The sequence below is a fragment of the Balaenoptera ricei genome, chromosome 2, assembly GCF_028023285.1.
Source record: "Balaenoptera ricei isolate mBalRic1 chromosome 2, mBalRic1.hap2, whole genome shotgun sequence".
Taxonomy (NCBI): Eukaryota; Metazoa; Chordata; class Mammalia; order Artiodactyla; family Balaenopteridae; genus Balaenoptera; species Balaenoptera ricei.
The window spans coordinates 175,217,768-175,233,208 of NC_082640.1; the positions used below are offsets into that span (position 1 = coordinate 175,217,768).

General features: G+C 55.8%; 1 protein-coding gene across 7 annotated transcripts in view; it reads right to left on the bottom strand.

Annotated features, from left to right (window-relative positions):
* The window catches only part of CCDC88C (coiled-coil domain containing 88C), a 124,371-nt gene that overhangs the window by 41,060 nt on the left and 67,870 nt on the right, over window positions 1-15,441 (bottom strand). For all 7 annotated transcript variants that reach the window (XR_009500984.1, XM_059914834.1, XM_059914836.1 and 4 more), the window contains 6 exons: window positions 15,078-15,262; window positions 14,305-14,386; window positions 13,791-13,949; window positions 6,759-6,905; window positions 5,968-6,112; window positions 2,684-2,868 (listed from right to left, as the gene is read on the bottom strand). Coding sequence is in view for 6 of the 7 variants with exons in the window: in XM_059914834.1 (XP_059770817.1) it covers window positions 2,684-2,868; window positions 5,968-6,112; window positions 6,759-6,905; window positions 13,791-13,949; window positions 14,305-14,386; window positions 15,078-15,262 (903 nt within the window). In the remaining variant the exon portion in view is untranslated. The remainder of the gene's footprint in view (window positions 1-2,683; window positions 2,869-5,967; window positions 6,113-6,758; window positions 6,906-13,790; window positions 13,950-14,304; window positions 14,387-15,077; window positions 15,263-15,441) is intronic.

The window sequence follows — 15,441 nt, forward strand, 5'->3', positions numbered from 1 at the left end:
CCCCAACCTTACTGTTAATAGCCTATCCCTGCCGCCCTTTCTCTCCCAGAGAAAGGAACATTATTCCAACCTTTGCATTTCTTGTTGTTGTTGCTTCTGGTCTAAAGATGTGATCTCCCCAGGTCCCACACCCAGGCCATCCCTCTCCTTTTCTGGTTCTTTTTGCCATGGAACTAGAGCCCATCCCTGAAGGACCTCGGTGCCCCTGGGGTGAACTCGCTGGGCTGAGATATGGGCTGGCTGCAGGCCTTCCAGCCCTGAGAGGTTTCCTGTCCTTCCTTCCTGAAGCACCTGGCTTGGGCTGCGGGTGCCACTCCGGGTCCCAGAGCATGTGAGTGCCAGGGGGCCTGCCTCTCAGCCCCAGGCTGCTCTTTCCTTCTAGTAACAGGCCCCCAAAGGGCTGCCCCCTTCCCCTGAAAATAAGGGTTCTTTACTTGTTGGCTTAAGGAATAAACTCTTAGGACATCAATGCAGATTCACAGTCGCAGGAAGGAGGCAGCTTCTCTAAGGTCCGTGGAAGTTTTGCGGGTTAGAGGGGAGGATATTAACTTCAGGGAACTAGGGTTTCCACAGACATTTCAGACCTAAGCAAGCTCGCAGCCTGGGCTATGCTTGGGGTGTGGAAGAGCCAGGCTGGCACCAGCGGGACCTGGGGGTTCACTGATTGACTGAGGAGTGTCAGCTGGGGCCCAGACAGGCCACATGGGGAGGAGTCGAGCAGGGTGGGATGGCTGAGGCTGGAGAAAGGAAACTGGGGTGAGCTGAGCTGGATTAGGGTCCAGCGAGCCCTCCAGCTGGGGCTGAGGTGTCCACCCATCCAATGTTAGGGGGCACCGTCAGTGCTGGGCTCTTGGGGGGAGAGAGCAAAACCACGCCTGCTGGGCCAGGACAGGTTTGGTCGGGCCGCAGGCAGGCTGAGCAGGATGGGCAGAGGGCCGCCTCCCAGGGATCCCGGCACCAGACACAGGACGGGCCTGGGAACGGCGGCCCCTCCCTCCTGCCAGGGAATCCTATGCCAAGACATGCCTCCTAAGGACCGTGGCAGGAGAGGGCTGGTGTCCCACCAGGGAGCTGACCCCAAGAGGAAGCAGGAGGGTGGGGACCGAGAGACAGGGGGCTGAGGAGTAATGCCGGGCAGGCAGCACCCACTGCCATCCTGTTTGTGCAGAGGAGGGGCCAGGGTGAACCACGAGGGCGGGGAAAAGCGTGAGCGGTCATCTCAGAGGGCTGCTGGGCGCTGGGCCAGCGCTATTACATTGCGGGCTTTCTGCAGCAGACCCGTGAGGACCCACGGAGTCAACGGTTCTCGTCTTTCTAAAGGCTGATTCTTTTTTCTCTTGGCCAAGGTCGAACTGCCACTTATAAAGACATTTCCTGTGCTAGGGCCATGTGAATCTAAAAAACCTAAACTGTCCAGCTGCCTTCTCCATGCTGTTCTACACTGAGAGACACGGCATGAGATAGGGTGGGGTTTTCTATTGTCCTACGGAGACAGGACAAAATGCCCGTCGGCTGAAATGCTGCAAGGCACACAATGCTTCAAAGGGACAAGAAGAGCGAGTTATCAAGCCTGGGAGGTCCCAAGAGGGGGCTCCAGAGACCAGTTCACAGAAGGAGGGGCCGTCCCAAGCCTCACACAGAGATAAGGGACCGGCAGAGCCAGGACCAGCGGAGCCCAGGTCTCTCCCTGCAGCCCGCGTCCCTCCCACCGCCTGTGCAGCAGTGAATGACGCTGGCAGGACTCACGGGCAGGTGGGACACCCGAAAGCACCAGGCCTGCATGGCGGTCAGCAAGCAACGGGGCTTGTGTCCTCTTCCTCAGCTGGACTCTGGCAGCTGGTGTGCTCGGAGCCCACGATGCAACTGTGCCATCGCAATGTGGCCTAGGTGTTCTGAGGCCCTCTGACCTGGAGTGACCAAGACTTGGAGGCGATCCCTAGCCTCTGAACGGCCCCTTCCTGCACCTGAGACTGAATCCCCAGGGCAAATGGGCGGGTCCTCCTAACTGTAGAAGGAAGACTGGTCTGTAAGCCTCTGCCTGTTCTCCCAGATGTCTGGGTTCTCCTGTGCTCCTGGGAAGACCCAGCAGCTGTCCTGAAAGGCAAATACAGTTCCGCCATCTCTGCTTCCCCATCTCGTAAACTGGGAGGGAGGAGGTGAGCACTGATCCTGTTTTACCACCAGCAGTGCCCTAAAATGCCCATCAATGGTCCCTACTCCCCACACACGTAGGTACGTCTTACATCATTGCCTCCTCTCCCCTATGACCCATCCTATGCTTCTTCACGGTCCACTGGTTTCTTTTCACTGAGCCCTTACCGCGTGCCAGACTCCTTACACACACTACTAGCTCACAGAGTCCACGCAACACGTATGAGGTGGGAAGCCCACTAACCCCATTTCACAGATGAAGACAAGGAGGCACACAGAGGTCAAGTACTGTCCGAGACATTCCCTCAAGGCAGTGCAGGCACGAGCCACGCTGCCTCTTGACTCCTCTCACAATTGCTCTTGTTCTTCTAGTATTGTATAATTAACTGCGGCTGCGCTGGCTTCTGCTTTTCTCCCAGCGGTGCATCCTCACCGACACCTGACTGCCCTGCCTGGTCACCGACTAGTCTCTATAGTGCAGACCGGGCTGGGGGAGGGGTGTCCACCCCCCCCCCCCCCCGGGCCGGGTTACCTTCTTGTTGAGCTGGTGATTCTCCTTCTCCAGCTCCCCACGCTTGAGGCTGCTCTCCTCCAGCGCCAGGGACGCGTCCCGCAGCCCCTGGATGGTGCTCTGGAGGCTCTGGTTCTCCTTCTCCAGCTTCAGGATGCGGCTAGAGGCGCACTCGTTCAACTCAAACACAAACGACTTCCTGGAGGCTGAAGCACAAAGTCGAGTCAGGCCCGGGATCCAGGAGCCTCTGCTTCCGGCCATGAGCTGGGGCCATCAGGCCCCCATGCCCTAGGTTTGAGGGGCCTGGGAAGCACTCCCGTAGGTTGGCTGGGTGCCCCCCATTTCACAGGCTGCCGTCGCTGTTAGTGCCTGAAAGTCCCTCAGGCAATTTCGGTCCCTCTGCTGGCTCAGCTGGGCCCAGAGCTTAAGAGGAAAGCAGATTACAGTGAAGAAGCCAATGCAAAAGTTAAAGACTGTGTTAACTGCTGGGAACTGTTTTTTACCAAGCTGCTAACCAAGTTGACTGACCGTACAACTCAAGGGTCTTAGAGCCTAATAGAGATGGCAAATAGGCGACGTTTTCTGTGCCAGCTCTGAGAGTAGTGGGAGTCTGGGTGGCTCAGCAGGAGGGGCACAATAATCGACTAGTTATGTCTGCCACTGGTGGCAGAAGGCTCTGTGGATACGTATGCCCAGTACTTGCCATCCCTGGCTAAGGTCCTTTGGACAGAGATTTCATTTTGTAATTTCACAATTACATTGACAAAAAATGAGACAGCATATGTAAATTGCTTTAAAAATTCTAAGTGTGATGAAAATATAAGCTAAAGATAGAAAAAGGGAGATTATCTACTCTGCTTTCTTTCAAAGAGCTCGAATACAAATGGAGAAGGGGGCATACACCTGCGAGTCAGGAATGGGAGTTCTTAGCTCCTTCCTGTCACCAGCAGGTGCATGACTTTAGGTAAGTCATGGGGCTTTTTCAGGAGGAGAAAGGAACGTGTATGAAAGTCCTTGAAAGAAGGGGTTGGTGTTGTTCTGTTCCCACCTGTCCCATCAGTGCCACGGACTCAGCTCTGGGAGCCTTATGACACTGCTAAGAGGGCTGTGCCCTGACCTGCTTCCTACTCATCACCCCAGGGGCAGGGGTACATACAGGACGATGGGTTCCATAGTGAGCACATCAAGCTAGAAACAAGTGTGTGTGTTCAGATCCTCTGGGTGATCGTAAGGACTAAAAGGCATGTGCCACCCTCTTTGAGTTCTCATCTTCCACTGAGGACAGAAGTTCAGACCCAACAAGCCTGAACGTCCTGAAGACCCCAAGCAACAACAGGCAGTGAAGCAGTGGAGGTGGACAGAGTGTCCGCGGCTCTGACCCAGGCCCAGCGCTGATGCACATAAGCACACGTGCTTGCAACATATGAAACTACGCTACAAATGAAACAAACCTCAGCTAAAACTCAGCTAATTCTCAGCCTGGGATCACTGGGACAGTACCCTGGCAGCATTCATGAAAAAAGAACATCTTCTAGTTAGGGTGAAATATATTTAACATAAAATTTACCATTTTAAAGTGTACAGTTCTGTGGCATTAGCTATATCCCCATTGTTGTGCAACTGTCACCACTATCCACCTCCAGACTTCTTCATCATCCCAAACTGAAACTCTGTACTCATGGCGACTAATTCCTAAGGTCCTACAAGTTAAACAACAGCATTGACCACAAGCCTCCTTTCTTCTCCCATAAAAGCCAGTGCTTCAAAGACTATTACTATGACACAACAGTTTACTACTGAGTGCTATGCTCATTAGCACCCCAAGCAACCAGAGTGATGGGATGTATTTCAATAAGACCGTGGCAATAAGAACAGCTGTCCCTTATTGTTGGCCGTGGGCCAGGCATGGCATCATGTTTCACTGTCTCCTCCTATGAGGCAGCTTCATTACCCCCATTTGGCAGATAAGGAAACTGAGATCTAAAAGAGGTCACCCAGCTAACCTCCAGTGGAGGAGCCAAGACTTTAAGCCAGGTCTTTCTGAATCAAGAAGGCAGCACACCACACATGCAAAAGTATATTCAGGCTCTGCCTGCATCACGCCTTCATTCAAGTCAATGCTCATTAGCTCCCAGCTAAGCACCAGGAGTTGGGAACACCAAGAATAAATCATGCTCACTGACCTGAAAGGGCCCACAAACTATACTGAGTAGTCATCTAAAGGGGTGAGGCTTTCTGACCCCACAGGTCACCCTGGTTTCTAACAGAAAGACTCTCATTTGGTCTGGGACTGTCCCAGGAGGCCTGCACCACTACTCTGCTCCACCAGGGGGCAGTGGTCCTCCCCGATGGACCTGTACTCCTCCCAGAGCCGGGAATCAGGGTGATCCCACTCTCAGCGCCCAGCACAGTGTGTGGGCACCGAAGCACAGATAAGACTAACTTCCCTCACAGATGAGCAGTTTAATAAGCTGATTTTTTGTTTGGAACTGATGGGACCCCTCGAAGAGAAGACGTTTCCAGCTACATTCAACGACCTTGCCATTATTTGAGGGGGTGTTTATCAGAACTGAAGAAGCAGCCCCCAAGCCAGCCAAAAGCCCTACCTCGGTCTGTCCAGCTCTAAGTAAACAATAACGCGCACTATCAGGGGCACGTGTGCTATTTCTGAACACAGGAACTGGCTCATTGTTTGCTGGGCGCCGAAGCTTCCTGCTGCAGTGCTGACTGCTGTCCCACCCACCTTCCCCTGGCCGACACCCCATCTGTCTGCGCAGGGGCAGCGGTGCAAGCACAGGAGGGAAAAGAAGAGGCCTGGGTCCTGTGAGAAGCAGCCTCTTAGCAGCTCCCACCCAGAGAGACAGAGAACAGACTGCACCCGTCTTGCCCAATTATGCAAATGAATGGAGGAAATAATGCCCAAGGTACATTTCTAGTGGGGATCAGTGACCACTGGGGACGTCTCCTGCCATCCAGAGCTTTCAACCATCCACAGACAGGCCTATGATGTCCTCCGGTGCCAGCGTGCTGTAATCTGGAAGCTCCTGGGACCGTCCATATGGGAAATGGGAAACCTGGCAACACTTGATTTGTGTTTCATGTCCTGACATCAAGGCTGCCAGACCCCTCATGTTCTCCCTGGGGAGAAGGGTAATGAAACAGTTCCAAATGGCACTTGAAGGAAATCCTACTTACTTGGGGTGAATGGATGGCCTGACATGGAAGATTCAGAGCTGAGGGCTCCGCTCCTTGGATGAGGAAGCGGCCTCAGCCAGACTGGCTCCCAGGCACCGGGCGCTACCTACCGTCGGACAGGTCTGCATTCTTGGACAGCTGCTCCAGCTCCCAGCCGAGGTGGGCGGATTCATTCATGCTCTGCTTCTGGGCAATCTCGAGGACCATGTTTTCTTCCAGCAGCTCCTCTATTCGCTTCTTATCCGTGTCCCGGTCCTAGTGCAGGAAGAAGGACGGAGTGAGATCGTGGCCGGGGGGCCCCTCTGGACAGGCCCCGGCCCCCGTGCATCCACCCTCATTCCCCGAGGATGAATGGACCCCAGGCACCTGCTCACTTCCCTGCACAGAAATGAGTCCAACACAGGGCGCAGCTCTGAGAGTTACAGCCACTGAAACATACCCTGACTGGCAACGGAGGTGATAAGAGAGCCGAGGTCTCTAACTGAATGCTGTCTGAACAAAGTGACTTAACGGCCCAGGGCTTTAGAGCAAGTACCATGGTGACAGGTGGCTTCGAGGCTCTAGGGCACCTAACATGCCTTGAGAAGCCTGTAAAGAAACTCACAAATCACAGCTCAGCCCACACCATAAAAGCCAGCAGAGACCCTTCTTGCAGAGGACACACACATTAGCTCATCTGTACAGAAAAGCAACCCAGAGGTACCGTCCTACCCGTCTGTAGGCGTTCAGTGGTGCCCACCTCAGCCCGCTGAGCTGAGCGAGCTACTCTCTGCAGTCAGCGAGTTACTGTGTCGGCAGTGGCACCAAACCCAGTGACGGAAAAGCCAGAGAGGGGCGCAGCACAAACCCGAAACCTCCCCAATCTGTTTGGACAGATCTGAGCGACAACAGCCTGCAATACCAATTCCAGGTCGTGAAGCTTTGATTTCAGCTGCAGGTTCTCTTTCTCCAGCTCGTGCACTTTATCGCCCCGGGCTCGAGCGGCAGTCAGCTGTTCCTCCAGCATGGCCTTGGTTTCAATTAAAATGATATTATCTTCTCTCAGCTCCTGGGCAGCAAAAACAGACATGAGCACCATCAGATAAAGGCACCTGGTTCAGGACGACGGGGCTCTGAGACCAGAGCTCCTCCAGGCCTCTGGACCAAAACAAACAATCCAGGGATAAGATTGCTGCTGCGAGAGTTTCGTCTCCACTCTTGAGCACCTCCACCTTTTTCACTGGGTCAGGCCAAATGGACTTTCTCGACTGAAAGAAAATATTTAAATCCGGGAAGGTAACTTTTCCTATGCCGGCCACAGTGCAAAGGCATGTGACATCTATAACCTGGTCTGGTCGGACAAGTGGACTCCACTGACAGATCCGGGACCTCGCTGAGCCTCCATTTCCTTAACAAGGAAGGGGTGGGGCTAAGAGTCTGTCCTAGGTTCAAGGACTGAGTCTAGTCCTCTCAATTCAACATTCATTCCACTGATCAGGGTCTTCGGGAAAAACAGCTATTCAGACAAGCTTTCGTTGAATGCACAGCTCTTATTTGCACATTTTACACACATACTCTTGGAAAAACAACAGTTCTCAGCGATGTCCTGGAAACAGGGAGTCTTTAAGACTGTGAACCCCATAAATAAGTCCCTAGGCCTCCTGTGTGCCGGGCACGTGCCGGGTGTAGAATATGATGGCTGTTCCCTTGCAGGGTCCCTCACAGGCAAGGGGTCCGAGGAACTCTTGGTCCCGTGCACGCAGCCCAGCACACACAAGCGATTCAGAGATTTCACCTCATCTCTGTTCCCCTCCCCCACCGGTTAAGGGGCTTCTCGGTTTCTCCTCACCCCAGAGTTCTTCCAGCACCTCCGGGGGAATGAGATTCCCTTGAATGCCTTCAGCTGGTGAACGTGCGCACAGGGGAACGTGTCCGTTTCTCCCGGTGGGCAGTGTTCTGAGGCTTGCCCCGCTTTTGGGTTCTAACAGCTGGGAGCTGGGCTGGGAGCTCTGCTTATCCACCACCCGTTTATTCGCCCTGCAAAGGCCAGAATCCAAGATACTTGGTAGAGGGAAAACTGCAAGCCTTCCGATCAGCGGACATAGTTCTGATCAAAGCCCAGCAGCCATAAAAGGTATAATCATTGAAATTCTAAATTCCCTGGCGCCCTCTCTCTGCTGGAGATGATGTCCGCTGTGTGGTTGTCCCTGCCCCACTCACTCTTCACAATGGCCCTTGGGGGAGGTAGGAACAGTGCCTTCCTACGGAGGAAGAGGCTGATTTGGGTAACTTAAGGAATAAGCCCAAAGTCACAAAGCCAGCAAGGGGTGAAGCTGGGACTTGAACCTGGGCCAGAGAGTTCCAGACCTGTGTTCTCTCCACCGCCCTCAAGCTGCCTGCAACCCATCCTCAAGGGGCTCGTGTGGATAAGAGGCCCAGAATATCAATAACAGTGTGAGCCACAGCAAACAGAGGGGTTTCAAGCAGGAAGAAGACCTGGTCCCCCCCTCTCTGGCCACCGTCCCGTCCCCACTGTTCTCACCTGGCATTCCAACAGGCCTACACACCAGCACTCCCAGCCCTGAGCTCCCACAGCACAGGCCACCCCTTCATCCTCACGACCAACTCCTATTCAACCTCCAAAGCCCAGCCTGAGTTGGCCCCTCTGAGAAGTGGTGGCAGATTCTCTCTGTCCCACCTGCTGAGTCAGGTACTTGGGCTCCCAGAGCACCCTGGGTATGCTGTGAGGCAACGGTGAGCTGGCCTGTCCTTCTCCCCCAGACTGTGAACTCCTGGGGGCAGGACTATTCCACTTCTCTTGTGGGCCTCACGGAAGTGTTCAATGAACACCTGTCAGCTGAATCATGCCATGATGGTGAAGTACAGGTGGCATGCGAGGTGGGCCTTGAAGGCCTCAGAGATTTCCAACAGGCAGGGACAGACAAAGGTGACCAGGAGCAGAATATAGCACTGGGTAGGATGACTTCTAACTATCAATACTATTCAAAAACATCTCAATTTTCTGGTGGTATCAACTTCCACCATATATTAGGCAACAGAAATAACCAGCCTTGCACACCTCACTGCCTCAGAAGTGAGAAGCCAGATCTGCAAGAAAGTGAGCCCAAGCTCCCTCGGGAAGCCCAGGGCTTGGCCCCTAGGGAGACACCCGCCTCCTTGCCTCTGGGCAGCTGCCTGAGGCCAGCCCGCCCCTGAGGACCTGACCCCAACTGAATCAGGTGCCTATTTAAAGGCCTGACCCAGCCCAGCAATCAGCTGAGGGGCCACGTTTAGGAAATCACAGGCCAGGCCTGACGGCTGGTCCCCAAATGGCTCGAGAGCTGCCCCTGCTCATCTACGTGATGACCAGGAGCAGTGACTGGGAAAGTGGGCCAATGGCTCCGGTCCCCCGCCCGCCACGTGCGCTACCAGCCGTGGGGCCTGAAGCAAACGCATGTCTCTCAACCACCGATCCCTCGTCCTCTGCTGGGCACGAAAACAGGGCTGAGGTGGGGATCAGAGGAGATAGCACACGTGAAGTAGTCTGTGCACGGGGCCCAAGGCCCAGTAAGCAGGTCGGCTGCCGTTACCACCACCTTGTCACGCCCCCGTGAGACACTGTTCAGGGCAGTACTCACTGAGCATCACCAAGCGACAGGCTAACAAAAGCACCGAACTCCAGGAGGTGGGACAGAACCAAAGAAACAACGGGCTCCTGCCCCCTGCACTTGGGACCACAGCACCCAAGCCCCTCGCTAACCTCCGTCTGGTTCCGCTGCAGCCCCTTAAGCTTCATAGAGGACCAGCCTGCTTTTAAATTTCTGATTCGAGGAGCGTGGTGGACTGAACCATAAACCAAGCATCAGGTCTGTCCTGCTCTAACTTCTTCTTCTACCGAATTTTATCAAAACTCCTTAAAAGTCATTAGGAAACACAGAGTCCCAAGTGGGAACAGAGTCTTCCTGCTCAAGGTGATCTTAGTTCTCTGCATTTCAACATTCTTGGCTTACAATGTGATGTCCAGGTGCTGACATGAACTGCCAGAGGCCGGGCGTCCCTCTACCCACCCCATGGCATCTGAGGCAGTGGCCGCCGTCACCCTCTCCCCCGGCTCCCCTCCCCTACACCCCTTTGTCTGCGTGACCCCACCCCTTTTATTTCCTCCTTCCTCGGCAAGGCTGGGGTCCCAGAGGTGGAGAGAGGCATTTCAACGCCACCTTGGTCCACCTCTTCACCGACTGCGATGCTGGGCAAGTTATAAATTTATCCTCAGTTTCGTTACCTGAAAAAATGAGAGGACCTAACGCTGGCTGCTCAACCTCACCAGGCCATCAGGAGGCTTAAATGTGGTGATACGGTTTGAGCTTAACACAGTTAGTTCCTGGTGTGTGGAAAAAGCTGCATAAACACAGTTATTGCTGCTCATTTAAAACCTCACTGCACCTACTGTGGGCCAGATCATGGGTCTGTAAAGGGCCAGAGAGTAAATATTTCTGGCTTCTCGGGTCCTAAGTCTGTCACGACTACTCGCCTCTGCAGGTACAGTTCAAAGGCAGCCACGGGCCGTGTGAATGAGCAGGCGTAGCTGTGTTCCAATAACACTTCACTTGTAAGAGCTGACGGTGGGTCGGACACCGCCCCGGGACTGATGGAAGTTTGGCCATCTCTGAGCTGGACAATGTGGGCACCAAGGACCCAGACTCAAGGTCAGGAAGGCACAGACCCCGTCTTCAAGGAGCTCCCGGTGTGGGTGGGAAACAGGGGATGCATCATTACGACACCACGCGATGAGTCTGCCGGGGGTAAGAAGGGGCCTAAAGGAATGGGGGGCGGGGCTGGGGATGCAGCCCGCAGAGCTTGGCCTGCCCACCCCTCACCGGCCCTCCCTGTGCCTGGGAGATGCGCTGTGCCGAGGGGCCTCAGGGGGCACCAGCGGACCTGAAGGGGACTCGGTTTGGCCGGAGCAGAGAGTTCCACGGGGACCAGAGTGGGTGTCAGAAGAAGGGGTGGAGTGTGGACTTTATCCCAAGAGCAACGGGGAGGTGCCTGAGGAGCTCTTAGAAAGGTCACTCTGGCAGCAGCCCAGGTGGATGTGAACGAGAAGAGGTGGGGGCAGAACGGCCAACTCAGATGCTTGTGGAGGGCATTCTGGAATAAAGATAATGTTATTCCTGCGCAGGCACTGGAATAATGTGAACAAGCAACAATGCAGAAGGCCGGCCGGGCACTGGGACTCACTCTCCAAACATCCGCCTCGGCCAGGGACAGGCTGGGAGGTGGGGAAATGGGCTCTGGAGGATGGAGAGCACCTGGGGCTGCAGGAGGAGGTGGAGGAGAAAGAAGAATCAAGGCCGAGCCGGCTCTGGCTTGAGTACCTGCCTCGGTGGATGGTGAGTCCAGTCTAGAGACAGTATGGGCGGGTTGGAAGGAGGGAGAGACACTGGATTTGGACACGCTGACCTTAAGACAGACTGAGGTCTGGAGTGCGGGAGAAGCCCAGCCCAGGGATGAAGATTTGGGACCTGTCAGTCTGTACGTGCCAGCTAAAGAAGAGGCAGAAGGCAGAGAAGACATAATGGAGAAAGGCCAGATGGTAGAAGCAGAGCAAGGTGACCACCACCCGCGTGGGCCCAAGAAGATGAAGTTCGGGACTCAGGAAAGCCAGGTGAGTGAGGGGTGGAGGGTGGTGATGTCCGAGCCCACAGAGGGGGTGGGCGAGGGAGGCTGGGAAGTGCCCACCGGACTGGCACAGGAGTCGTGGACCCTGATTCTCAAGCATGGTTTCAGGCGACCAGAGGTAGAGGCAGACCTGGAGGAGTGGGTTAGAAGGTGAGGCAATGAAGGGCACAGCTGGTGTTCTCTCCTTTCAAACAGGCTCGGAGAGGGACCGGGGTAGCTCGAGAGGGTCAGGGGAGAGTGGGAAGGGTTTGATTTTCTTTTTAATTAAAGGTGAAAAATAAAAACTAAAGGTGAGAGCACCTTGAGGATCCTAAGGATGGGACTCAAATCAACAAATGTATCTTGAGCACCTCCCCCTGCTGAAGATGACAGAGATATAGTTTCTGACTTCATGAACTGCACTCTGTGGGGAGAGCTGTTGGAACCCCAGAGCGCAGGTGAGGAACCCTGCCTCGGGTCAGAGGGGCTTGGCCAGGGTGGAAGTCGAGCTGGGGCCCCATTCCCCAGGCCCAGCCGGATGGGCAGGGCAGGGCAGACCAGACCATAGCCCATCTCCCCTACTGAACCTGGGCACTGCGGGGGAATATCGTAAGAATGTGATGTGTGTGTGCACCGCACCCCAGGACTGACCATTAACCCAGCTCCTGACTGCCTTGCCAACAACCCAGCAATCACTGCATGGATTGGTTCCAGGGGCCCCCATCTCTGTGGAGAGGGGCTTGCTAGCGTAAGCTCATTGGAAACGTGCTCCTGTGTCACGAGACGCCAGGGCACAAGGGTCTCAGAGACGCCCAGGCCACTCCTCCTTTCACAGATGGGAACAAGACTTGCCCAACACCCACCAAGTTGGTGTGGCAGCTAGGACCGTGCCCTGCTATGTCTCTGCCTCTCAGACTACTGTTTCTTTCAGAGCCAGCACAGACCAGGAAGCTATAAATCCCAGAGAGGAGCGGAAACAGGCCCACCTTATCTTTACCCAAGACGCACACGGCACCAATGCACCTGTCCTCAGTGTTGGGAATTTCAGACCATAACAAACCACGGGACAACAGGAATCTCCCAGGCAATCTTTCTGCCTTTGTCCTCCTCCCACGCGGCCCTCTGGACAGCAACCCCCGTGCCCTGAGAGCAGTGAGGTGAGACCATGCTTTGCAAAAGCAAGTCAAGGACCACCCCGTGCATCCACCCCACACAGTCCCACTGTACCTAGGGGTGCCCACGCCGCTTTCCTCTCCTTGCTGTTTTAATCCTTATGTAAACTAGACTAGGACCCACATGAAAGCCACCAGAAGTTTAAAAACAAAACATGGAAATTTGTGTTCCATATTATTCTAACCAAAATTAACCTCGCCCTCTCCCTGAATCCCTGTCCTTTAACTTTCCTCCCACGTGGCACTAATGCATTCTTCCTTCTGTGACATGCAGCTGCTTCTCAGCGGTGAGACTGGACAGGCTCCGGGGGAGGGCACCTGCGCTGCCTGTCACCCCCCCGTATGCAGAGGAGCGCCCCTGCGTGATGGCTGTCCACAGCCGTGAGCCAGCTCGAGAGCACGACCATGCTCCTCTCTCTGCCCTACTGCCTGTCACACCTAACACTGTCTTGTTCCAGAAGAGACAAAAACTCATGCTTCTTCCCCGAGTAGTCAGGTAGGACCCAGGCCCTGCCCTCAGGGCTCTAGGTCCACACAAAGCCTCTGGCTAAGCAGGGCGGATGGCACGTCTGCAGGTGGTTTGCAAGGACAATGCACCGACTCCAACGTGCCACTAACATTCCTCAGGGAACAAACGCTCCTTAAGTAGGTCTGAGGAACTAATGGGCCCTGGAGCACAGCCTGCCCCATCCCACCTCCGCCCAGCCCGGGAGCATGTCAGGGCCAAACAGCCGTCCCCAAGCACGCCTGCCAGCAGCTGGGCAGGAGGCCTTGAGCAGGGAGAGGGCAACACAGGGCCCCTGCGACCTGCGTTCAACCCCTTCAAAAGCCACCTAGGTGGCGAGAAGAGACTTGGGGATTATTTCTTACCGTCAAACAGGCTACTCAGTACGTCCTGACATCCTGATCTCACCCCGCTAGTTAGAACCATCTCCAAACCCCAAGATTGGCAACGGGGACAAAATACTTCATTTCTCAGAAAAGAGAGTCCAGGAACCTGCAGCTGATGCGAGGCAGTCAGGATTGGTGGGTAAAGCATCAGTGACCCCACCTGGATCCTGGTCTCTGGGCCCCCTTCAGCCCCGACACCCTCCCCTGCATCTACCCGGAGGCTGGGCGCGTACCTCCATGCGGGCCTTGTAGAAGTCCACGTCGTGCAGCTTCTCCCGGCAGCGCACCAGCTCCATCTCCAGCCTCTCCACACGGTTCGCCTTCTCCCTCAGGGAATCGAGCTCATCGCGATAGGCACGAGCAGACCGGGCGTCAGCCGCCAGCTGGATATTCTGGGAGACAGGCAAAGACAGGGGAGCCTAGCTTAGGGCACCCCTCTGGGGAGGGAAGAGAGGGCCAAGTCTCTGAAGCGCAGCGTTTCCAGGACATCTCGGTGGCCGAGGGGCTCCACGTGCAGGCCACCGCGTGGGGTCCCCGCTCGCTGTCACTAAGAAACAGTCACCCCCTCAGCCGTTCTCAGGACAACCGGCTCTCGGGCAGTGTTACTCTGAGCGGGAAGGAAACAGAAGCCTTTGCTGGAAGCTCCCACCGTTGCATTCCCGAACCCCTGGGCCACAGTCGCCGGGGAGTCCCAGCCACCCCGTCCCCTCGACACACACAGACACACAGACAGGCCTTCCTGCTCACCTCCTGCTTGACTTTCTGCAGCTCCAGCACCAGCTGATCTACCTCATGCCTGGTGTCCACAAGCTGCTCTGTCTTCTCCTCCCTGGGGGCGATTCGGAGCGAGTGTGGTGAAAAGGCTTACTTGGCATGCAGCGGAGCGGCCCACCACCCTGCAAGCCCCCAGCAGGAAAAGGAAAGGGAACTGCGTTTCTGGGGATGAGGAGGGGAACTGGCATGTGGGGCTTGCGGAAATGTTCCTGACTCCAAGTCTTTTCCATTTTTAACTTTTCAATGCCCACCCTCAAACTGCATCCATTGGGCAGTGGGTTTCCCTCTGGGGGCACAGAGAGGTAAGGAGACCCCGGCTGCAGCGGCACCACTTCACTGCCAGGCAGGCAGCAGGGCCCACTGGTGACGAGGTGGAGGCGGGCAGCTCCCGAGGCGATGGGCAAAGTGGCATATTCACCAGCTGCAGGCAACGGGGCCGGCTCACCAGACGGGGGCGAGCCACATCCTCCCTCCAGCCCAAAACCATACCAGTGGGTGGTCATCTACGCCCAGACGGCCTGAGCGTGGACAGGCAGGAGCCCTAGAGACCTGGCAGAACAGGCCCTGGGAGGTTCCTCGCGCAGGCCCGGGGAGGGTCGCAGATGGCGCTCAGAGCGGAGCCCAGCTGACGCTATAGGGCCCGAGTCAGAGCTCTCCTGTTCGCTGCACCACACGTGCTAGAAACGGGTGTCTGTGACACGCAGTGCAAGAGCAGAACAAACAGCCCAGCCGACCGGAGGACTCACAGCTCCTGCCTGACGCGGCGCAGCCTGGCCTTGGTGTCCGCCAGCTCCACGGCCAGGTGCTGCTTGTCCTCGCTGGAGAGGCTGCTGGTGGGGCTCGGCGTGGACTCGGCGCTGGAGGACTTGAGGGGGCTGGGCGGGTGCTGGGCCTGGAGGTAGTCCCGCTCCTGGGTGAGGTCCACGATCAGCTGCAGCGGGGCGGGCGGGGGAAGGGAAGGAGCGCTTGCACCCGAACTTGGGGCACAGTGGTCAGCGGACAGGAAGAAAGTGAGCGGCGTCGGCCGAGACTGAGAAACCAGGAGGAAGCAGGAGTAACGGGATGTAAAAAGGAGCATGTGAACGAGGAGGGTCTCTGAGCTCCACGTTC